Source organism: Cyclospora cayetanensis, unplaced genomic scaffold (assembly GCF_002999335.1).
Source record: "Cyclospora cayetanensis isolate NF1_C8 unplaced genomic scaffold, CcayRef3 CcayRef3_contig_93, whole genome shotgun sequence".
In the NCBI taxonomy this organism is placed as follows: Eukaryota; Apicomplexa; class Conoidasida; order Eucoccidiorida; family Eimeriidae; genus Cyclospora; species Cyclospora cayetanensis.
The window spans coordinates 22097-44100 of NW_020312767.1; the positions used below are offsets into that span (position 1 = coordinate 22097).

Below are 22004 nucleotides of genomic sequence, written 5' to 3' on the forward strand. Positions count from 1 at the left end.
TGCCCCTCAGCTGCTGCAGCAGCCTTGCCGGTAGCGGCTGCTGCTGCAGCATAGGGATCATCAAAGGGAGAAGGTCTTCTCATCCGTTTCTTCTGCGCCTTTCTTTATCCATTGCGAAGAAGTCCTTCAAAATGGGAGCGTGTAAGCAGCAAGGAATTCAAGCAGTAACGGCACTCCCCTCGACCTCTTGCATGAACCCACAGGCACCCCATGCAGATTTCATCATCAGATGCCCTGTGCCACCCTGTTTCTGCCGTTGGTCCTGCCGTAGTTTGATATCTGTCGGATATTGTGATTTGAGACTTGCGTAACTCAGCTTATTTGTTCTTGCTTTTTGAAGCGGTGGGGCAGGGATCTTTGTAGTGGGGCGCTCGCGGTGCAGCTGGGGCCTTCTTGGGAAGCTGCCTCTGCACTTCACAGTTTGCTCTTGTTGTTACTCTATGACAGAGCACATTTAGTTTGCCGCTGCTCCCGTTTTGCGACCGTTAACTATCCAGTTCAGGCCCCTTGGCCGTCTGAGTGCATGCAAGCGGAGGAGTGAAGGATATATTGGTGTTCATTAGCGCACTTGTGCATGGGGGCTGCGGCATCTGGGCTTCTTCAAGGCTCGTGTGACACATGCTTTGTATTTTGGGGCCTTCGGTGGCGTGAGACTGGCAGGCAGCCGTTCCATGCCTTCCGAAGCGTAGCTCTCCTGCCTGCATGCGCGTGCGGTGGGCTCCCAAAGATATGATATTCGTCATGCAGCCGTCTACGGTCGCTCGCGCTCGAAGTGATGCGTATTGTTGCCTAGAGCGCGGCGTTTTGTGTCTCCGGGCTTTTGGGGCCGTGAGGTACCCACATCTTGTGGCTTGTAAAAGGCCGACTTTCACTCGTTTCATGTGCTGCTGCTCGTACTTGTTTGTTCAGGCAAGCCTCGTGGTATGCGCACGGCGCGCAAACTGCGCAATCGCAGGCGCGTCCAGAAATGGGCGGACAAGCAGTACAAGAAGGCGCACCTTGGCACTAGGTGGAAGGCCAATCCCTTCGGAGGCAGCTCGCACGCTAAGGGCATTGTTGTCGAGAAGCTTGGCATTGAAGCGAAGCAGGTATGTGTTTGAGATATGCTAAGAGTGAATGGCTATCGGATTGTTCGCCTAGTGACACAGTTTGTGAGGCTGTTTCATTCTACTCATATGGTGTACAATCCGGTCATCTGTGTCTACTTCCCGCACAGCCCAACTCCGCCATTCGAAAGTGCGTGCGCGTCCAACTCATCAAGAATGGCAAGAGGATTACGGCTTTCGTGCCGGGCGACGGTTGCCTGAACTACGTTGATGAAAATGACGAAGTTTTGGTCGCTGGGTTCGGGCGTTCTGGCCACGCCGTTGGTGATATTCCCGGTGTCCGTTTCAAGATTGTGAAGGTTTCTGGAGTGTCTTTGATTGCTCTTTTCAAGGAAAAGAAGGAAAAGCCGAGGTCATAAGCGCCCATTATGCGCACTGCGTCCTTTGTGATGCATATTATCTCCTCGGTGTCGTGCGCTTTCACGAGTGGCTCTCCAAGTCACGTGCGGGCATACGTGAAAGCGCGTCTCGGACGTTTTTGTCGCGGCGAATTGCTGCGGTAGCTTGCATTAGCGCGGCTTCCATGCCGCTACAGAAACGCCTGGTCGGTTGGCGACGTTACAGTGACCTGGAAAGGTTAATGGGGCCTTGCGTAGTTGAAGTAGATGACAATAGATTGGAGTCCAATGTAGGGAGTATAGGATCTATACTTTGCAGTACGACAAGTGCAGGGCGTAGCAGACCACAGTACTGGGATGTTTGTTGGTTATCGGTGTCAATGGGTGCAAGTGGACCAACAAAGTGCACAGGATGCTTATAGACCGGTGGCAGCGTTCTATTTGCATAAAGGTATTATTACTAGGGGACATTGACTTGCGCTGTCAAGAGTCGCTTCAGTAAAATGCAGGTATCGGCGGTCTTGGGAAGGGGCGATGGGTAAGCAAGTCGAGATGTTTGTACACCCGGCATGATCTGGATGGCAAGCAGCCAGCATTGAACTCTTTATTTGGTCAACTGAGCAACTACAGCATTGTGATCGTTTGGGGAGTACGCACTGCGCTTTCTGGTCACTCATGAAGCACTGACATGTAGTTCCTTGTCGAATTTGCCAATCAGGCGACAAGGCTGTCGCATGCGGAGTTCTGTGAATATGGAGGACCCAGTCGCGGTGGAGACTTTGCCCGAAGGGCCATTTGTTGATGACTGCGAAACGCGATTCCAAGCTGTGGACGTGGCTAGAGGTGTTTTGAGAGATCTGGCAGCCACTCGAGCTGCTATCTGCGCGCTCGAAAAGTTTGCTCAGGTGGAAAACAAGCTGACAGAAGTGTACAAAACAGCGGAAGATATAGAATCTTTTACCCAACGGGTAGAAGAGGCACAAAAACTGAGAAAGGGTTAGCTATTCGAGCCAACTAACCAGCTTCACTCGGACTTTCATGGAGAGCATCACGCAGAGATCGCGGAAACTAGCCGCTCCACCGATTCTCTACTATCCCGTGCACTTCTTTTGCAAGCGGCGATACTTGAAATACGGCAAACAACCCTTGAAATGCAGAGAGAGTACGAATCTGTCCAAGGAGACATCGACCGCGAACTTTGTAGGTGAGCTATAGAGCGATAACCAAGACGGGCACAGAATATTCATGGTGAATGAACTCACCACTGAAGGCAACAAGAGCTCGCCCAATGGCGCAAAGATGCGGCCGTAAGTGAGACATCAAAGAGAGCCGTGAGGTAGATAGACTGCTTTTTGGTCACAGGCCCACAGTAGGGAGGCCTTTTGCATACCCTCAACTCGGCAGTCCAGTGCAGCGGGTGATCACTCAGTAAGAAGGATGCACGCCTGCGAGTTGGAGCTGTACGCCAGTTGCACGATTTGCAGGAGGAAAACATTGAGGACGTTGGTGTGCTGAAAACAGCCGATGAACCATATGCAAAGCACGAGCGAAACAGCGCTCAACCGGGCGATACCACGTCCGTAACAACCGCTCCCCCAGAGGGCACAGGCCCCGAACAAGCAGAAACGCCACCGCCAGCCACTCAGCCGTGGCGACCACACTTCGGAATACTACTCGTACGACTGCCATGATTGTCTGTAGCAGTGTGCACACCGACCTACTCCGCACGCCACCAGGGTCGCATAACACGGCGTCCTGGGAAACGTTCTATGGCATTAGCAGCCAGCGCATCTACAGTAAGCAACTGCAGCATATTAGTTACCCTAATCCGGAGGAATGTGCAACCAACCGCAGAACCATGAAACGGAACGCATAAAGAAAGCGTGCAACCAGCCGGCCATAACGCAGAGCCGGTCGTCTACGCATGTACAAACAGTCGATCTTATGCTGCCACTCATAGGTGGGACTACCTAGGACTACGAAATGTATTTAATGAAAGTTTGCCGAGATTCCCGCACCACCACTAAATTGCAACTCGGCTCCACCGTGAGTCGAGCGTGCAAACAGCAACGGTGCTCTGCAGTGTTCCACAGAATCCCTCTGTGATACACAGAGCAACGCATGAGTAAAACTGCACCCAGCAGGTGACCCGTGGTCACTGTTTAAAATAGTTATCGGTCTGCTCCCCCTGTGCAGCGCTGCAACAGAAGCTCGTACCAATCCAATACAGACAGGGCTCCTGTTTCGTCAAACTACAAAAAAATCAGGATTCCCTAAACATAATAGGCAAAAAATTGCCGATACCGCATTGAGTGATACGCCTCCAGCACCGTCCCGAAAGCTGTCGAGAAGGGTACAACCAATCAAAAGTTATGAAACAGCGCCTGTTGCGTAGCGGCGTCAATGACAGGAGCAGAAGACTCTGTTGATTCCGCATATGTGTCGAACATGCTACTGTCGCGCGGGCCCCGGATGTTCGGCTTGTAGAGCGGACGAATTTTCCTCTGGTAACACAAGTTCCAGTCGATGCCTCTAAAAAATTTGTGATTCTTTACGTCTTCGGCACCGTCTCGCAGACACCCATATCTCTTATTTGGCTCATGGATTAAAAGACGCTTCACCAACGACTTCGCCGCACAGTCGAACAGCGGAGGAAACTCGATCTTGCCAGCAATGATTTTCTTGTAGATGCCCAATGGAGTGTCATCGACAAAAGGCGGGCGCCCCGCCAGCATTTCAAAGAGTAGAATTCCGAGAGCCCACCAATCAACCTGCAGCCCATGACCGCGCCGCGTGATGGATTCAGGCGCCAAGTACTCATGTGTGCCACAAAGGGTCCACGTCCTGCCAGTAACAACCTTGGCAAACCCAAAATCCGTGATCTTGATGTGCCCCTGGGCATCAATCAAAAGATTCTCGGGTTTCAAGTCTCTGTACACAATGCTCCGTTCATGCAGATACTGGAAAGCCAGCGTTATCTCCGCGGCGTATAACCGCGCCTGGTCTGTCGGCATGAAGGTCTGTTTCCTCAGGTAGCTGAACAGCTCGCCCCCGTTCACATACTCCATTAGCAAAAACAGACGCTTCTCATCTTGAAACGATGCCTGCGAAGACAAGAGAGTAAGCAGATTCAAGGGACGCACTCAATGAGCAGAGGGCATGAAAACGGTATCCAGTGAAGTGTGTGTGTGTGTGTGCGCGTGTGTGTGTGTGTGTGTGTGTGTGTGTGCCCTTGCAGGGAAACTGAAGTAAGCGAAGTAGGCATTGAACTTACAAGCAGATTCACGATGAATGGATGGCTGATCTGAGACAAGATCCGCCTCTCATCCTTTACATGCTCCACTTGTTTCATGGTGACAACCTTGTGTTTACTGAGAATCTTGAGTGCCATTGCCGGATACCAGCTTTGAGACCCCTTGATATCCACGATACAGACGCGCCCAAATGAGCCGGTTCCCACGGTTCCGAAGAAGACGAAGTCCTCGATCTTCAGATCTCGTCCATGTAAATCCTTCCTCACAAGCTGTATGATCTCATTTTGAGAGTTTTCAACTTCTTCCGCAGCCTCGCTAGCGGCCGCTTCATCGGCTACAGACGGTCGGGTACTTCCAGAAACGAGGCTGTCGATCCGGCAACTGTTCATGAGCTGCATGCTGCTCAGCTTTCCCCAAACCCGGCCAAGCGAGCCCTTTATACGCTGACCTCCCGAGGTGCTGTTGCCGTGACTGAGCGAGCACTGGCTGCTGCTCGGATACGGTGCTGAGTAGGCCGCAGTCTGCATGGCGGGCTGCGATATGGTGGAAGCCGAAGCTGAAATCCATCCAAAATTCACTAGAGATCGTTTGGCGGGAAGCATGAAACTGCTTTCCTCCGATGCGGGCGGTGCCACAGGCGGAGACCGTTCTCCCGATGATTGAGACAAGAAAGACAGCAAGCTGCTGCGGAAAAGCGATTTGCGCTGTGGTGGTTTCTGAGGGTACTGGTCGGCAGTCAGCGACATGCTGCTGAGTTACAACTTCATAAAGACGGCCAGAAAGGAGCTGTAGGTCTCTCTAACCAAAGCACGTGATGCAACCCCTGACTCAACTCAGATTCTGTATCCAAAGCGACGCTAGATCGCGGCGGCCGGAGAGGTGCTAGTAAGTTCCCTGTTCAAACTTTAAAAAGCCTCTATGGTACCGACCGCACAACTGCTTTGCCGAGCAAGAACAGATCCCTGAACAACTTTCGCAGATTGTGCCTATCCAAGCGTCGATCCAGAGGCTGAATAAGACGCCATTACGGGTCAGGAAAACAGATGAGCATAAAAGCACAGCTCTTGAGAGAAGGGCGTGCCTGCCGTGCTGGTCTGCGCATGTGCTCAAGGGGAGGTCGCAGGCACACCTTTTCACCCTTCTCCTGAACTCCGCCGTTCGACGCCGCTGTATCGGTATGTAAGGCAAATACGAAATGACTGCTGTCTATGCAAGGACTGTGCGGTGCACGCTTGAGGAGCAGGTCTTCTAAAGCAGCCCAGGTTGATAGTTTGACCCTGCAAACGCAGCTTGACTACCAGAGAACTGTACTGACCCTGGCTCCAAGGAAAAAGCAAAGAAACAGTGTTTCAACGCGGTAAAAAGGTCTTAGACGATCGGGCTCTGTACAAAAAGTAAATGTGCGGAGGACAGAAGGGCCGCCACCGTCTGCCTTTCAAGCTTGTCAGCAGCTGCGAGATTTCCGCGTCCGCTGATTTCAAAAACACATAAGCAAGCTGATCATCAAGCCAAGAGCAAATTAAATGCGAAGACGACGGCAAAACTGCAGTAGCGCAAGGCGGACGCGGGGAAGGCGATGACACATCGCTTCTGTAATTCACTGCCCCCTGTTGGGCCCAACGTTGCCGTTTCGAAAGCGAATCGATGCGTCTGGGAAGAGAGGACAAAGCTCTGAACAACTCTAGATATGTATCAATAGGGGAATACAGGGAATGAGTCTGCGCCCTTAGAAGGAAGAGTACGCGACGTGGGGAGGGGTGATGGACGCACAAAGAGCGCTGTTGACGCGCATTCAGTGTTGTGTTTTCAACTTGGGTTTCAAAAAGAATACTACTTAGGTGTTGAAACGGGAGGAATAAACGAGAAAGCAGATAAAAGCGGCAACTGAGCCAGCTGCACTGCTTTATGCCCGCTGCAGATGCTGCCGGGCTGACCCCTCCAAGACCCGCGGTGTATATGGGATTCGCATCCTCCTCGTACTACACATCTATGGGTAATATCATTCTCCACATTTTCACAAATAATCAAATCAATGGATTAGTGATCCTGAATAAAAGTTGAGGCTTTATTCTGGGTTTAGATATGCTGTGTAGCCCTATAGAAGCAGGAGCACGAAGCGCGTCGCATTGATTGTATTTGGCTCTCCAAACTGCTGCTGGCTTCATCCCACAAGTTACTTGCGCGTAAGACAGCAGTTAAGCCGGTGGCTTTATCCATGCAGATTGGTACAAGGGAGGACAGCACTCCACTGCTTGCCTGCTGCGTCAGATAGCAGCCACTGCATGACAGCGGCTGCCCCGGCGGCCCTTCTCCCCAAGCACTGATGCATTGCTGAATACACAGTTCCCAAGCATTCAATTGCCCTTTCTTGTGAATTCAAACACATGCTTCGTAAAAACTGCCCATGCATCGTATGTAGGCCATTCCATGCACATCCTGCTGCCTCCCTTGCGTCTTCGGCCCAGCCCCGTCTTTTTCGCACACTGAGAGATTCATGGCTTTGTGAAGCTGTTTTACCTGTGAAGAGCCACACCACGTCGTTACAACACCGTGCGAGCGATCAACTGGCCAGTCGCAACAACAGCACGGCCCCCTACCCTGCAGCCGTGCATGCCCTGCGCCGCTGCGTAGGTATTCGGATACCACTCCGCTCCCATCAATTTGCGCAGGGGCCTATTCATCGTAAAGGAAGCTGCATCCTGACAGATCTCTCGCTCTAGTCTAGCGAATCTGCTGCCGTTTGGCTAGTTTTGTCACGCTGCTTCTTTATGCACTATGAGCCTGGAGGCGTGTGTAGTTTGCGTAGACAGCAGTGCGTTCGCCCGCGATGCTGATCTGCATCCAACGCGCCTGGCGGCACAGCTTGATGCAACAAGTCTCCTGGCGAACGCAAAGCTAAATGCGCACCGAGAGAATGCCGTTGGCATTGTGACAATGGGAGGCGACGGGTCAGTTGGTGTCCAAATGTTCTCTTCCGCCGCGCTGTGCAGTCCACCTTGCTTTGTTTAAGCATACCCTGTAAATTCCTAGGCAAATAGAGAAAGAGACAGTGCGATATCGTGAGACGAAGCCAGAATGCACCGCTGCCCTTTTTCCTGTCATCAAAAGCTTCGACTGTCTACGGTAGGTCCTGTGCGCTGTGTCTCTTCCAACTCAGAGCGAGAGTGTCAGTGTCACCTACCTCGGAGTTTGGGCGGATTCATTCAGCATTCCACGATATCTCCGCCAAAGGAGATGCCGATTTCATTAGGGGGATTCTCGTTGCGCAGGTGAGCAATGACCGAATGCTCGCCGATAATAGACAAGTTGCAAGGGAAACTCCAGCGGCGAATCAGCGGCGATGTGCACGAATTATTTTATTGTCTGCTCAATGCGTTTTGGACGGAGGGAGGCGATGATGGATGGTTAGCCGTTCGCAGTCCGGCAACGCAGCTAGCTGCATATTGCACCAAACATAGCGTCTTCGCCAATGGGCATGGATGCTGCGTCTCGTGCTTGTCCTTGTTCGTGCACTGATACACATGTGTGTCCAACGTTCATACATGTACACATGTGAATGCATGCACCGCTCATTGCTCTTTGTTATTCCGGCGTTCTGAGACTCTTATCTCTTCTTAGTGCATTTGTATGGCGAACAGGCAGCGCGTATGCGGCTTCTGCATGCATCATTCTGCATGCGCTTGGTTTCCGTGCAGCTCGCTCTAAAGCGTCGCATGAACAAAACTCAAAGACAGCGGATCTTGCTGTTTGTCGGCAGCCCTGTGGTACGTTAGCGCCTGGCCAAAGCGCCTTTGCACGTGTCTTGTAAAGCGGGTTGATCTGCCTCTACATCACCAAAACGATTTCTGTGTTCGTTCCAAAGTGCGGGCCAACTGCTTTATGTCCTCATTCCTTTTTTGGCATTGTGCCTCAGATGGCAAGCGAGAAACAGCTTGTTCAGGTGGGGAGGCAGCTGAAAAAGAATAACATTGCGCTTGGTATGTCGCGCGCCGTGGAACGGAGGGGCGAGCCAAGAAGGGCTCTTGGCCATCTGTGTCTATGTACTATGGCCTCGGTAGTAGCTAAGTCTTTGTGTGCTACGGTTTGGGGATGGGGGGATGGCAAGGGAGGCAACGGGAGAGAGGGAGAGATGGGGAGGAAGAGGTGGGAGGCGGAGCTTTTGCACAGGCGAGGGCAACCGACTGGTCGAGGGATCTGTGGTGATGGCATCCTTCTGCTGTGCAGATATTGTTTGTCTGGCGAACGTCGAAGAAAATCGTGCCAAACTAATGGCCATGCATGCGGCCGTCAACAGCAACGACACCAGGTACTTTATACGAAACACGCTAGATGCTTCCCCTTTTTCGCAGTGCTAGAAAGTTTTCTAAAAGTTGCTTGGAGCAAGTGTTTCGTGGCATTATGGGACGACCCTTGGGCGGTCAAAGGACAGCATCTCCCGGGGTGGGGGGGCGTACAAGTTGCAGTGTACGTGCTTCTATGGATGGTCAGTAGACGGCCACTTTTGCGATTAGCTTCTCCGGGCCTGAGATAAAGTTTATACATATGCAAGTATATGTATACATGTTTTTTCAAGGGATGTGTTTGCTGTGCATGTTCCAGTCGCTTCGTAGAGTACCCGGCGGGCAGCACAAACCTGCTGAGTGATGTCATAGTGTCGGCCATGTTGCTGCACGATCCAGAGGCCGCTGTGGCCTCTGAGGGCACTGCAGACGCTGCAGCGACAGCAGCAGCAGTAAACGAATTCGGCGTTGATCCGAATGTCGATCCCGACCTCTACATGGTCCTCCGCATGTCCCTTGAGGAGGCGCGACAGCAACAAGCGCAGCAGCAGCAGCAGCAACAGGACTCGGCGGTAGCCGCAGCAGCCACTGGGCAAAGTGCAGCTGCAGGTGAGCACGTGCATTGCATTAGAGGCACAGCCCGTGCAGGCGCAGCTAGACCCCTGGGGCCGTTGTCTGGGCCGACTTCCTGCCGCTGCCAGGAGCCTTGAACTCGCGCCACACCTGTGGTTACCCGTCTGAAACACACCGCAAGCCCTCCAAAATATGCACATGCCTATGTTGTTTTCTTTTGAGGGCGAAGAGCCGCGCTTCCGCGACTCATAGGCACAGAATTTTCGCACTTTGGGGCTGGGGCACACTGCATGCATGCGCAGGGGCAACAGAGCTGCCGCCCGGAACAGCGCAGATCGAAGGCCTAGAGGACATGGACGAGGAGCTACGCCAGGCCGTTTTGCTTTCGTTACAGGACTACTGTGGAGAGCCTCCCGCCTCTGGCAGCAGCGGAGGTGCTGCAAATCAGCAGGCAGAGGCAGTCCAGGGAGGTGGCACCGGCAACGACAGCGCAGAGCTACCGGGTGAGGGGGCTCAGCAGGAGGGCGGCGCGCCCTCGGTACAGCCTGAACGGCGTGAAGGGGACTCTGCAGAGGGCGGAGACGAAACCAAGAGTTAGTGGGTTGTCAAAAGGAGGCTTTGCCTATGAGACGGAAAGGCCCTGCGTGCGTATCCGAAGCGCAAGCGCTGTGCTACAGGCGGTGGGGGGGTGTGACGGCACCGCCGCACTGTTTGCATGTGTCGCCAGAGAGCCGCTCCTCCAACTGGAGGTGTGAGAGGGGTGTTGTAGTAGGTGTGCACCCGCCAGACGAGCGAGCTCGCGGTGCCTGCAGAAATTCGTTTCTGTTTCAGTAAGAAGGGCACGCCTGCGCATGCGCAGTCGCGCCCTCGTTTTAGGCAGGATCTGGCGGCCTTTGCATGGTGGCCGTAGGAGTAGGTGTCTAATTATCTGGGACTAACGGTTCCGGAGCGGTTCCGAACAACTTCCTCCTGGATATGAGGTGGCGCGGGCACGTATTTTAGCAGGTGCGCACTTGACGTGGCTCTGCCTTGCGTTAGAGATCTGAGGCAGGTAGTGTACTGAGACAGCTCGGCTAGAGGGACATGAGCGATTAGTTCTTTGATGGGCGCCCTCCCGCTGCCCACATCCTGCATGGACTGCATGACCCCTCGCCGGGTAGTGATGTTCGCAACAACGTCTCCCACGTACTCCTGAGGAGTAGTCACCTGCAGCAGCATGAGGGGCTCTAGGAGCGTCGGCTTCCCCGTCTTCGCTGCCTCCTTGATGGCCATAGATCCTGCGATCTTGAAGGCGAGTTCGCTGCTGTCCACGGGGTGGTGCGAGCCGTCATACAGCGTTACCAGCACGTCCACTACGGGCGATCCCGATAGGATACCTTTCTCGAGCTGCTCCATTACGCCTTCTTCGACGGCCGGAATGAACTGGCCAGGCACCACTCCCCCCCGAATTGCATCAACAAACTTGTTGCCGCTGCCTGGTGGCAGCGGCTCCACCGATAGCCACACCTCTCCATACTGCCCCCTTCCTCCGGACTGCTTCACGTAGCGGCCGCGTGCAGAGGCCTTCGCTTTGAACGTCTCTCGGTAAGCGACCTGGGGAGACCCCGTAGTCGCCTTGATGTTGTGCTCGCGCCGGAGGCGGTCCATGACGATCTCCAAATGGAGCTCCCCCATGCCGCTCAAGATGACCTGTTTCGTTTCCTGGTGTAGAGACACGCGAATTGACGGGTCTTCCTTCGCGAGTTTCTGCAAAGCGGCGATGAGGCGTTCGGCCTCGTGCTTATTGGCGGTCTCAATAGCGACGCTCAGCGTCGGCTCTGGAAGATCAATAGGCTCCAGAACGAGGGGATGCGCTTTTTCGGAGAGCGTGTCACCCGTTGCAAAGTTCTTCGGACCAAGGACCGCCCCGATCTCGCCCGCTTGCAGCTGCCTAACATCCCTCCTCGCGTTCGAGTGGATCAATACCAAACGCTGCAGCCGCTCCGACTGGCGAGTTCGCGGATTGTGCACTTCCTGACCCGGCCTTAAGGTCCCAGAGTAGACACGCACGAAGGTTTGAGCTCCTAGGAAGGCGTCGCTGGCGATCTTGAAGGCCAAAGCTGCGAGAGGCCCCTCAGGGGAGTGCGGCAGCTGTACGGGTTCCCCCTGGCCGTTGCACTGCTGCGCCAGAACCAGCGGCTTATCGAGCGGCGACGGTAGGAAATCAATGACTGCATCCAATAAGGGCTGAACCCCTTTATTCTTGAGGGAGCTGCCGCAAAGCACGGGCACCAAATTCGCCGTCAGCGTCTGGTGCCGCAGCCCATGGAGGATATCGTCGAGCTCTAACGTTCCAGTGTCTAGATACTTTGCAATGAGCTCCTCTGAGGCTTCGGCTGCACGGCCTATAAGTTCGCCGCGCCAGCGTTCAACATCCTCTTTCATGCTCTCCGGCACTGGCTCCTCCCTAAAAGAAGCCCCTAGGGGGTCCTCCGGTGTCTTCTCACCCCACACAAGAGCGACATTCCGAATAAGGTCCACGACGCCCTCAAATCCGGACTCTGCGCCGATCGGAAGCTGAACAGGCACTGCATCTCCCCCCAGCCTTTCCTTTATCTGATCGACACATCTAAAGAAGTCGGCCCCTAAACGATCCATTTTATTAATGTACGCCACACGTGGCACTTTAAATTTGTCGCCTTGGCGCCAAACAGTTTCGGTCTGCGGTTCCACCCCAGCGACGGCGTCAAAGATCGCAATCGCTCCGTCCAGTACCCGCAGTGAGCGCTCCACTTCGACTGTGAAATCGACGTGCCCCGGCGTGTCTATGATGTTGATGCGATGCTTTGGGCGATTCCCCTTGTAGCCTGACCAGAAACACGTAGTGGCTGCGGCAGTGATGGTGATTCCCCGCTCTCGCTCTTGCTCCATCCAGTCCATGGCCGCCTCGCCATCATGAACTTCCCCGATCTTGTGCGACACACCCGTGAAGAAAAGAAAGCGCTCAGTTGTCGTTGTCTTGCCAGCATCAATGTGCGCCATGATGCCGATGTTTCGAAAGCGCTCAAGTTGCACGGTGTCGCCACACATGCGCGGATCTGCATGCGCCGCCGTGGTGTTTTTCGGCGGGGCAGCTTTGCGGAGCTGCTGCAGGGTGCCTCCATGTAGAAGAGCCGACCGCTCATGGCACCGCCCATCTCTGTGAAGCGGAGAAGAGTGGTGCAGAAAGGCAGACGCGCGGGATGTCGCCGGAATGCAGCCGTCACTGCGCCGCACGGCAAAAGCCGCTGCGTAGTTTAGAGTAAGCAGCATGGTCACGCCAGCGCATAGCGCCGCGAACATGCATTTTGCGCGCATCCATGAAGGGCACTTGCCACGCAGGAGAGAGCCGCAGAGGCGAGGGAGGCTTTTTACCGGAGTCGCTAGGCCTGCATGAGCTGTTTCCGGGTTTGGTGTCGATTCAGGCACCTGCGGGCCTGCCCAGTGGCGCCCGCTCATTCGCCTCGCGTCTCGGTTCTGTGGCTTCATCTGATGAAGCCTAGCTAGACATTTGTGCAGGCGACTCGGCAGTGTGTGCAGTTTCTCTGGACCGGGTGGTAGGTGGCGGCCTTCCCGCGCGCAGGAACCCCCTGGAAGAAGCCCCAGGCACGTTCGCACCGGCCGGCAGGAAGGCTGCCTCGGTTGCCTCTAGAGGCAAAAATACGCGAGACCTAGGCATCCTAGGAAGCTAAAAAGCTGCGGAAGACAGTGGCTCTCTCTATGCGTTTGAGGCCACCCATGGCGGTGGTGTGGGGCCCTGGGGCCTACCCGACTCGACCCCTTCTCGCTCGCCAAATGAGGGCACGAGTGCATGAAGGTGTTAATGACGTAACATAGCTATCTTTGAGAGGATCTCGCGGTGCCAGCTGTCTGGAGAGGCCCGCCGCCTCTTCCCCCCTCTCCCCCCGTCCCCCGGGGCCGGAGTTTCATGGGTTTCAGGCGGTGGTATGGGATTTCTGAATCTGATGAAGAAACGCAGACCGACTCGAGCAATATCCATCGATTCAGCTCGTCAATGCGGCGAAAAGCACACGCTCACTCTTTCGTTGCTCTCCGTGAGCGCCCAGAGCTCCGCTTTCCTGGCCATGGTGCGATCCTCCAAAGCTTTCCGCGAGCCTCGCAGCCGCGCGACAAACTGAAAATTCATGCTCATCGAGCAGCGCCTGCCGGTTTCTGTTGATCTGTTGCTTACCTTTTCCAATTCTAAGACGCGTTGGGCTGCAAGTTCATGTCTGAGACAAAAGCCTCTCAGTCGGCTGCAGGCAACAGATAAGGATGCAGCACTTGCAACGCGAATTACCTCGCCTTTTGCTTCTGCAGCTCATTGCGCAGTATTGAACACTCCTTCCACACTTGCTCCCTGTCCTTTGTGCCCTCGTAATCTAGCTCTTGCTTCGCCCAATTTTTCAGCAGCCGTTCGACACTTTCCACTGAGTCCAGATCTGCAGCACGACCACACATACGCATGTCAGCCGAAAACCCTCTAGTACTAAAACCAATATGATGCTCTGGGTTTTTCTGTGGCCTTACGGCTCTGCGTGAGATCTGAGGAGGGGCCGGTTTGAGCTTCATCACCGTTCACGTAGGTTTCGTCAGGAAGGCCCTTTGCAATAGAAGTTCCCCGAATACGGCTTTCTTCATGGGCGATCAAGCGCCTCAGCTGCGTAATACAGCTGTTTCTCTCAGTACTTGTTACAAGGTCGAAAATCAAAGCAGATTCTTGCTGGTTACTCTCCATTTTTCCGATTACGCCTAAACGGGCTTTGGGATTCGAGGATGGAGATGTCACCACCGCTCTGTCCAGGTGTATGTACAACCAATATTTAACCTGAAACTCCCTCTGTACTTGTGTATGTCTCATAGTGGGTAGCGATATCACCGCTACGAAACCACCTGAAATTAATTAAATTTCTCGTGATTCAGGGGGCTTTAGGCAGCAGCGGCAGGACTACATTCGGGTAGAGCATGTACAACTGGCACTTGACTGCTGTTTCGGGGCAGCTAAGTTTCTATCTTATTTAATAAGATCCAGATATTTGGCGTGCCCCTTTTGAGTTTATAGTTGCAACACCCACGGAAGGGGATGCGTTAATGCGGGTAACTCGATTACTCCTGCTGTTACAATTTTCCTTTAGGCATCACTCATGGTTCCTTGGTGTACTCACCAACAAACTGCGTTGCATCGCAGTCAGACGATGTTTAGCGGAATGTATCGCCCCCCGGTGCTTACAGCTACCGCATTAGGCGAGAAAAGCACAGCCTGAGAAGGCGATGCATACCAAATGTTCGAAGCCCTCTTAGAGCGTACAACGCTACCCGCCGCTTGATGAAAATGGCAAGATTCTCTTGCATGGGGCTGCTCGGATTGCTACAAAGCATGCAATGGCGCCCACTTGCCAAGAAAAAGATATGGTACTTCGAGAGGAGCTGCGGATATAAGCCCGTACAGGAGTCGAGGGCCCCTTGAAGGTTTCCTGTACAGTGCTGTTGGACTCCGTGGTGTAGTGGACCACGTGAATTCCCCTAACCGCCGCCTCAACTTCAGGCAGCAAAAGGATGAAGCGGCAGTTGCTGCCCCTGTAAACGCTTCGTTGCTGGCATCGAACAGTGCACCTCTGAGCGCTCTCCGTGAGAAATGAGATCACAAAAGAAGCATGCGCTCCAGTGTACCGCGTACAGGAGCCGTTGTCACCACTTGAGGTCTGAAAGAGAAACCGTAGTGCCGCCTTTGGCCGCCTTTTTGGTGGGCCTGAAGCCCGTGCGGAACGCTGCAGTAACGCTAGGGGCTAACCAGAACTGCAAGGGTAGCGCAGACGAAGCCTCTTCACCGAAGAGGCTCTGCGCTACCTGCATGGCTTCCCTGTGCTGTAGCGCCTCCTCAAATTCAGTAAGGGCAGCTGCAGCGTCCTGGCCTGCCTCTGCCCCGTAGCAACACCCAAAGAGATACAAATAGGCGGGCAGGACCAAGGGGTGCCTATGAGGAGGTATTAGCTGAAACTCGAGATGCAGCAGCTGCGTCAAACTCGTCAATGGCTCGCGCGTATTGCCAATAATCTTGGGCTCAAACGCGTTTTCTCCCTTCGAAACATTCCAGGATCGCTTCCGCGAGATGGTGCGGGGAGCTGAGGGAGCGCCCTGATGACCTGCAGCGGCTGCACCTAACCCTTGGCCACCCCCATTCAGACAGCCTCCTGGGCATGCGCCGATTTCAACCACATGCGGAATAACGGATCCAATGCAGTTAAACCCGCCTCCTCCCACAGCGCACCCCTTCACTCTGCCCCTGGTCGCCAGGGGCCCCAGCCTTTCGCCGTAAGGCGGCTGCGGTGTCTCCTCCTTGCTTGCGAAGCCTTCATCGCCAGCTGTCCGAAGCAGCAAGCGCAGCTGCTGCGCGATGTTCTGGATGTTTCTAAAGCCATACGCAAACGCGCCTCTCAGCAGCGCAGGCGCACTGTCACTCCAGAGGCCCCTGCCCCCCCGCCCGAGGCTGCGGGGTAGATGGGGGGCCCCTTCCTGGACGGCTTCTGCTGCTGCAGCGCGCTGCTTAGAAACCAACACGCCCCGTTCCTCCGAGAACAAGGCAAGCGACTGCAGCTCCTCGTTGGGGCCCCTAATGAACTCAAGGGCCCCCGGAGAGACGTCGCGGCCAAAGAAACCGCGGGCAGTCTGCAGAAAGAGATACTCCAGGTACCCCCCACTGCCAGCCAGAACTGCTGCAGGCCTCGAGATCCAGCACGGCTGCAAGGGGCCCCCTGCATTTCGCATTCCGGGGGCCCCTTTCTCCTGAAAAACGGTAGCCGAGGGGCAAGAGGGAGAGGCAGGCAGCCAGCGCGCCGCTGCCTCTGCCGCCTGTGCGGCCTCTGCTGCGGCACGCATTCGAGGCTCCTCAACACTGCTGCCGCATGCGCCACATCCTGGTGCAACTGCCGTTTCTGCAGCCACGCAGCTGCGGCTGCTGCTGGCGATTTCTGCTGCCCGCCGCAGACTCCGCGCTGCAAGACGCAGGGCCGTTCGCGGCACCACACAGTCTAGAGGCGCAGAGGGCAGCGTGTCAAAGGATCTGTTGGCTGCCTGCAACAGCGACGGCAACTCAGAGGTTGCCAGCACCAAATCAACTTCAGCCCAGGAGCCTCCAGGGGTGCCAAAAGCCAGACGCGATGCAGGAAACGCAGCTAAAGGCCTGTCCACAGCCTCCACTTCTTGATGCTCCTGTTGCTGTTGCTGTTGTTGCTCCTGTTGCTGTTGTTGTTGTTGTTGCTGTTGTTGCTGTTGTTGCTCCTGTTGCTGTTGTTGCTGTTGTTGCTCCTGTTGCTGTTGTTGCTGTTGCTGCTGTTGCTGCTGTTGCTCGCGATGCTCGAAAACAGGCCTCGCAGCCTCCAGCTTCTTGTCGAAACAGGGCATCAAGCAAACATGCACCACCTCATCAGGAGTCAATCCAGCCCGTCTGGCACATGCATTTCCTGCCCCTCTTTTGGTTGCCGCCTCTGCAGGTGCTGCTGCAGGTGCTGCTGCTGCTGGCCCCGTACCGCTTGCGACATAGCAGGTGAAAGGCGATCGCCGCAGCAGGGATCGAAGCAGATCCCATGGCTTGAACGTCTCTGCTGCTGCACTACACGGGGATACTCGTTGATCCGTTCGCGCCAAGCGAGGCGTTCCCTCAGCCCCAGCACCGTCGGCTGCAGAGAAAACAGCAATGCCTGCTCCTGGCCATGCATGCGACTTGATCGCGAGCAGGAAAGCCTCGGCTTCGACCGCCGTACGAGCCGCCGACTTGCACAGCAAGCCTTGGATCTGCTGCGCGCTTCGGACGCGCGAGAGGAAGGATAACATAGGCGCTTCAAGACTCTTTTCCGCATACAAGACGAAGCCAGGGCAGAAGGAAGTGATGAGAGGCAGCGGGCCGCTGCTCGGCAGCAGCTGCGAAAGAGCCGCTTCAGCTTCTGCACTGCAGCCGTGCGCGTTGGCTGTCTGCAACCCCTCTTCCAGACGCACTTGATGGCTGTACAGCCTCCCTGCAAGCTCCTTCTGCGTTTCCAAAAGTGCGAGAGACTCCGCTACGGCCATGGAGAACACAAAGTCGGCACCCAGCAAGCGAAACAAGAAGGAGAGACGGCCGGCCGCGATATCTGCGGAGCATCCAAAGTGGACAGACACTGCAGCAATCGACTGGGAGCTGAGCGATACGGCGACGATCTTGGGAATAGGGTCCCATCCATGAGATGCGTCCAGCTGTGAAGTGTAGATACCTCGGCTGCGTTTCTTGGACACCAACGAAAAAAACTGTTCTGTGGATTGCTGGTTTAACAGGATGTCTTCTGCCGACGTGAGGCAGCCGCTGCAGCTTAGGCAGTCCGATAGTGAAATCTTCGCCACACGGCTGGTCTCAGTAACATCGGAAGGGGCTGCTGCTTTTGTGGCGCTGTCTCGTTGAGTCCTCGCTGAGAAGTAGTGTGGTGCCTGGGCCTGTACTGGCTGCTGTTGTGTTGCGGCTGCCTCGTCGTCTGGAGGGAGGGATGGCTGCGCTTGCGCTTGGGCCTGCGGCTCAGCACTAGGGGTTGCAACGTCATCTTTTTCGGCTAGAGATGCCGATCCCGCTCCTGCTGCTGACGCCGCTGATGACGCTGTTGTCGCCTTTGCTGCTGTGTTGCGTTGGTCTGCCCTGCGCCGCCTCGAGGCTGTTGCTGATCTGGTACCCACCGTCCCTACAGTGTATGCTCCCGCTGTATCTGCAGCAGCTACGTCCTTCCGAGGCTTTCCTTGTTCTGTGTCTGTTGTCGGCCGCAGTAGTGGAAGAACGCATTCTTGTGACGGACTCAGGTAGTCGTCTAGAGCGCCTAGGCGGACGGCGCCGCTGAATTCATGCGTCATGAGAACTTCCGTGCTGTTAAGAGATAGTTCCTAACTGTCGGAGGCCCCTGGCGCTGTACCTGAGACAGCCGCGGTAGAAGGGGCCTCCTCTGCGACGAGTCTATGCGCCCGTAGACGACGGCGCAGGGGTCTCCCCGCAGTGCAGAATTTCAAGCGATCCTTGGTGGTGGCCCTTCTGCTGCATGCGTTGCTAATAAAGTGAAGAAGGCGAAGTAAAGAGAGGATTTAAATGCCAACAAAATGGAAGAAAAGGCGGTACGACCTCACTGCTTCGCCCCCTCTGCAGGCGGGCAGGGTCGGTCGCTTCTGCAACACAATCGCGGCATGCGGGACCCTTAGCTGTTTACCTGTACGTCAAGCTCTGCATGAGGCGCACATGCACTTTGCAGCTAAAGACACAAGAGCGAGAGTCGCGAAGAGAAGAAAAGGCGAGCAACTTGTCTGCAATTCTGAGCCGCCGTTCAGCGTCACAAGAGGGGGCCCCGTGTGGCACACTTTTGAGGCATCCAGCGCATGTCCTCATCATCGCCCTTCCCTTGCTGATTCCATATTAACACACCTCATATCCGAGGATCTGACGATTTAGCTCCCGTCTGCACAGCCGAGTATCTGCCGGGCTTGGCCAACGGCGAGCTACGCGAACTGCTCCGTGTACAGTTCCCATCTTTTCCTTCCTTGTGGCGTTCCTCATTGGTGGCGTGATGGCAATCAGGTGATTGAACTGCCCTACACTCTCGGCTGCATCCTTCATACTCCCCTACTCCTTTGTTTAGAGTCAACGGGACCGGAGGGGGGAAGGGGGATGAAGGGGGCTGGCGACAAGGGGATTTCTGTGAAGGCTCTAGAGTTGGTCATGAGGAGAGGAATGGCGAAATTAAGGGTAAACATGGGCACGAGGGAGGGGTTAGGTAGCCTTGGAAGGCGGAGCAGTGCCGCACAGGCAACGAGCAAGACAGGCGGCAGCTCTGCGAATTAGAGGAAAGAGGCCGTTCCTAAGCGTAGAGCCAATAGTCCCTCACGATGTGCTGGCTCTCCAGTTATCTCACCACCTCAAGTCGCCGAGTCGTCGCTCTCTGTTTCTCGCCTCTTCTTCGTTTTGCCGCAGATCCTTAGCCGATTTGAGGGGGTCTGCCGATGACGCCCCCAACGAAAGCAGTGGGGGGACTTCTTCCTTTGCAGGGGGAGAGAGATCCGGTTTGGCCATTCAGAATCCGAGTGCTGCCTTTCCACACGCCGTGTAGGCTGGCTGTGTGTTACCCTACAGATAGCGGGAAAAGGCTATTGTGCACTGCATGCACAAAAGCCTTTTCCTGTCCGTGAACTCTCATTCATGAGACAGAGGAGAAGGGTGTATCTTTTCTTGAAAAATGATGTTTTATGCTGCCTTGGCTAGAGTGTCGCCATTTCAAGGGACCTATCTCATCATACATCAAAGTCCTTTCTCCTCTGCAGGCGAGGAACAGCCCCTCCGGGAGCACATCGCGTCACGCTGTATGCAAATGGCTTTAGGGTTGATGAAGGCGAATTCCGACTCTTTGGAGTTGAGGCCAATGACCAGTTCGTGCAAGAACTCAAGGCAGGGTATGCAAGACAGAGGCAGGGAGGGAGGCAGGGAGGGACGTTGCAACAAGCAATTCTTCATGCTGCTCGACGGTATGAGTGCTTGCAGTTGGCAGAGATACAAAAGAAGTCTTAGACAATCGGTGCACAGGCAGCTCTTGAGCGGCTACTGTCAACGGTGGTGTTCTGCAGAGTGGCACCACGAGAGCTACAGCAGGGAGGCAGGCAAGTTCATGTACTGCTGGATGACCGTCATGGGGAAGTATACACACCTCCCCCTCCCTCTCAGGTTTGTTCTTTTCGGGCTGATCCTCGCCTTCTCTACTGTCTGCCCGTTTGCCTATTGGCTAGCCACTTCGCACCTTAGGTTTTCTGCTTCGACCTATTGCATGTGTGTATTGATGTGTGCGCGCTGCTGCCGCTGCTGCTGCCTGCAGTATGTGTTGTTTGGAGGCGAAGGACAGAGCCTCTCAGGAGATGGCAGCTCCACAATTCGCGCTGAGCCGGTGGACGTAACGCGTGCAGCAGCAGCAGCAGCAGCAGCAGCCACAGCAGCAGCAGCAGGAGATTCAGAAGTACCTCGCACTCAGATCGTGTTCCGCCTACATGATGGCCAACGCACAGCTCAACAGTTTCCCATAAATGCCACCGTTCAACAGCTCTTCGACTTCGTTGCAGTGCAAGTCTTCTACTGGCACAGAACTATCTCTGGATATTCTTTCTGTGGACTGTATTAAGCTTCACCACCATTTGATAGTTACATTTGTTTGACGAACTCTTTGTGCCTGTATCTGCTAGGAGGCAAGGGGGAGGTAAAAGCTAAACGTTAACTGCCCGTGTGGCCTGCCTGTTGCGGCAATGCTTGGCTCGGCAATGCACTTCACCACTTTTCGCTCGTATTTCTGTGCCTCCAGGTTGGCTCCTGCACCAGGGGGCTTCTCCTTACTAGACGGATTCCCCCCTAAGCCCATATCCGCCCCCCGTGACGCGACGTTGCAGGAAGCTGGGCTCCTCAATGCGACACTCTCGCAGAAGCTTTCCTAAAAGCCGAGCTCTAGAAATCCTTTGCTGGGTAGCGAAAACACAACAAATAAACCCCACCCCGTGAACATACATCGGCGGTTTCATGAAAAGAGAGGCTACCCTAGGCAACTGAAGTCCTAGGTAGAGCAGCAGCGCATGGATGCCATGGCCTGCCTGCCATTCGGCGTGGGGAATGCTGAGATTTCCGTGCCACTGTCGTTTCACTGCACCCTGCTGCAGCACGGTGCATTTCGCAGTTCCTCTCAAGGTTTATAGACACAGCAACACACCCGCGTGTCATGCCCCACCAGGGGAAGCGGCGATGATTCATGGGCTTATGCTCAGATCCAGGCATTCTCATTTGCGTGATTGGCTTAGCTTTCCACCCAGTAGATAGATAAGGGGTATTGCTGGTTTACAGCTTCTGAGTCAAGTCAGATGGCACTTCTTTAGAAGTCCACGTACTGAACGCCTGGAAAATTTGCCGTTCGGGGGCTACATAGTCGTAGGGGGCCACACGAGTTCTCATAATTAGCCGCACTGGACCAGTTTCCAGTCGTCCAGGGGCTTCGAAATTATTTTTTTGGGTGTGCAGGATGATAGCATATGTAGTAGTAGGTTGCTTGAATGGAATAACCCACATTCTCCCAGAGTATAATTTATCCACATATGCTCCGAGTAGGCGGTTCCACTCGGTAAAGTGCTCCAAATGGTGCTGCCTGCTCGTAGAAAACATCCGAGGTGAGCCCCTGAAAGCAGCGCCTCTCGGGGGAGCGCAATATCCCACGTGTATGCCTACCCCATGTTCCGCTGCTCTCGTCTCCGTGTGTGGAGCAATCCCAGGCAGTTGAAGAAAGCCCACTGAAACTGTAACATGAATTCACTGACCCACAGCGAGACTTCAGAAGTGCGACGCCCTACTTTCACGTCCCCCAAGGTAGACCCTTTTAGCCGCGGAAAGACAACTCGAAACCCTCGCAAGTG

General features: G+C 54.8%; 6 protein-coding genes across 6 annotated transcripts; 3 read left to right on the forward strand and 3 right to left on the reverse strand.

Annotated features, from left to right (window-relative positions):
- The first annotated feature begins 131 nt into the window (after positions 1 to 131).
- Positions 132 to 1465, forward strand: LOC34619337 (40S ribosomal protein S23). Its single transcript, XM_026336102.1, has 3 exons — positions 132 to 141; positions 910 to 1088; positions 1217 to 1465. Exons 1-3 carry the CDS (start codon positions 132 to 134, stop codon positions 1463 to 1465), a joined length of 438 nt encoding a protein of 145 aa, XP_026191887.1.
- Positions 1466 to 3807: 2342 nt separating this feature from the next.
- LOC34619338 (cAMP-dependent protein kinase catalytic subunit PRKX) lies at positions 3808 to 5453 on the reverse strand. The gene is made up of 2 exons (XM_022732634.2): positions 4719 to 5453; positions 3808 to 4548 (listed from the first exon to the last, which is right to left on the reverse strand). Exons 1-2 carry the CDS (start codon positions 5442 to 5444, stop codon positions 3808 to 3810), a joined length of 1467 nt encoding a protein of 488 aa, XP_022589857.2. The 5' UTR covers positions 5445 to 5453.
- A 2020-nt stretch (positions 5454 to 7473) lies between these two features.
- Positions 7474 to 10149, forward strand: LOC34619339 (26S proteasome regulatory subunit rpn10). The gene is made up of 7 exons (XM_026336112.1): positions 7474 to 7646; positions 7856 to 7967; positions 8394 to 8462; positions 8612 to 8675; positions 8923 to 9004; positions 9298 to 9587; positions 9854 to 10149. The coding sequence occupies exons 1-7, from the start codon at positions 7474 to 7476 to the stop codon at positions 10147 to 10149; spliced, it is 1086 nt and encodes a 361-aa protein (XP_026191897.1).
- A 326-nt stretch (positions 10150 to 10475) lies between these two features.
- Positions 10476 to 12602, reverse strand: LOC34619340 (elongation factor G 2). The gene has a single exon (XM_026336103.1). The coding sequence runs from the start codon at positions 12570 to 12572 to the stop codon at positions 10476 to 10478; it is 2097 nt and encodes a 698-aa protein (XP_026191888.1). The 5' UTR covers positions 12573 to 12602.
- A 2655-nt stretch (positions 12603 to 15257) lies between these two features.
- LOC34619341 lies at positions 15258 to 18437 on the reverse strand. Its single transcript, XM_026336113.1, has 4 exons — positions 16873 to 18437; positions 16526 to 16749; positions 16111 to 16345; positions 15258 to 16038 (listed from the first exon to the last, which is right to left on the reverse strand). Exons 1-4 carry the CDS (start codon positions 18435 to 18437, stop codon positions 15258 to 15260), a joined length of 2805 nt encoding a protein of 934 aa, XP_026191898.1.
- A 701-nt stretch (positions 18438 to 19138) lies between these two features.
- LOC113147023 (NSFL1 cofactor p47 homolog) lies at positions 19139 to 21041 on the forward strand. Its single transcript, XM_026336104.1, has 6 exons — positions 19139 to 19149; positions 19543 to 19674; positions 19890 to 20018; positions 20190 to 20286; positions 20435 to 20676; positions 20912 to 21041. The coding sequence occupies exons 1-6, from the start codon at positions 19139 to 19141 to the stop codon at positions 21039 to 21041; spliced, it is 741 nt and encodes a 246-aa protein (XP_026191889.1).
- The last annotated feature ends 963 nt before the right edge of the window (positions 21042 to 22004 follow it).

Coding starts and splice junctions, on each gene's coding strand:
- LOC34619339 (XM_026336112.1), top strand. CDS start 7,474: ATGAGCCTGGAGGCGTGTGTAGTTTGCGTAGACAGCAGTGCGTTCGCC. Junction 8,463..8,611: donor TGTTTGTCGGCAGCCCTGTG/GTACGTTAGCGC, acceptor ATTGTGCCTCAG/ATGGCAAGCGAGAAACAGCT. Junction 8,676..8,922: donor AAAGAATAACATTGCGCTTG/GTATGTCGCGCG, acceptor TCTGCTGTGCAG/ATATTGTTTGTCTGGCGAAC.
- LOC34619340 (XM_026336103.1), bottom strand. CDS start 12,572: ATGGCGCACATTGATGCTGGCAAGACAACGACAACTGAGCGCTTTCTT.
- LOC113147023 (XM_026336104.1), top strand. Junction 19,675..19,889: donor GCTGCCTTTCCACACGCCGT/GTAGGCTGGCTG, acceptor TCTCCTCTGCAG/GCGAGGAACAGCCCCTCCGG. Junction 20,287..20,434: donor CACCTCCCCCTCCCTCTCAG/GTTTGTTCTTTT, acceptor TGCTGCCTGCAG/TATGTGTTGTTTGGAGGCGA.
- LOC34619341 (XM_026336113.1), bottom strand. CDS start 18,437: ATGACGCATGAATTCAGCGGCGCCGTCCGCCTAGGCGCTCTAGACGAC. Junction 16,346..16,525: donor GGCAGCAGAAATCGCCAGCA/GCAGCCGCAGCT, acceptor TTCAGGAGAAAG/GGGCCCCCGGAATGCGAAAT. Junction 16,039..16,110: donor GGCGTGTTGGTTTCTAAGCA/GCGCGCTGCAGC, acceptor GCGGGGGGGCAG/GGGCCTCTGGAGTGACAGTG.
- LOC34619338 (XM_022732634.2), bottom strand. CDS start 5,444: ATGTCGCTGACTGCCGACCAGTACCCTCAGAAACCACCACAGCGCAAA. Junction 4,549..4,718: donor CATTCATCGTGAATCTGCTT/GTAAGTTCAATG, acceptor TTGTCTTCGCAG/GCATCGTTTCAAGATGAGAA.
- LOC34619337 (XM_026336102.1), top strand. Junction 1,089..1,216: donor TTGGCATTGAAGCGAAGCAG/GTATGTGTTTGA, acceptor CTTCCCGCACAG/CCCAACTCCGCCATTCGAAA.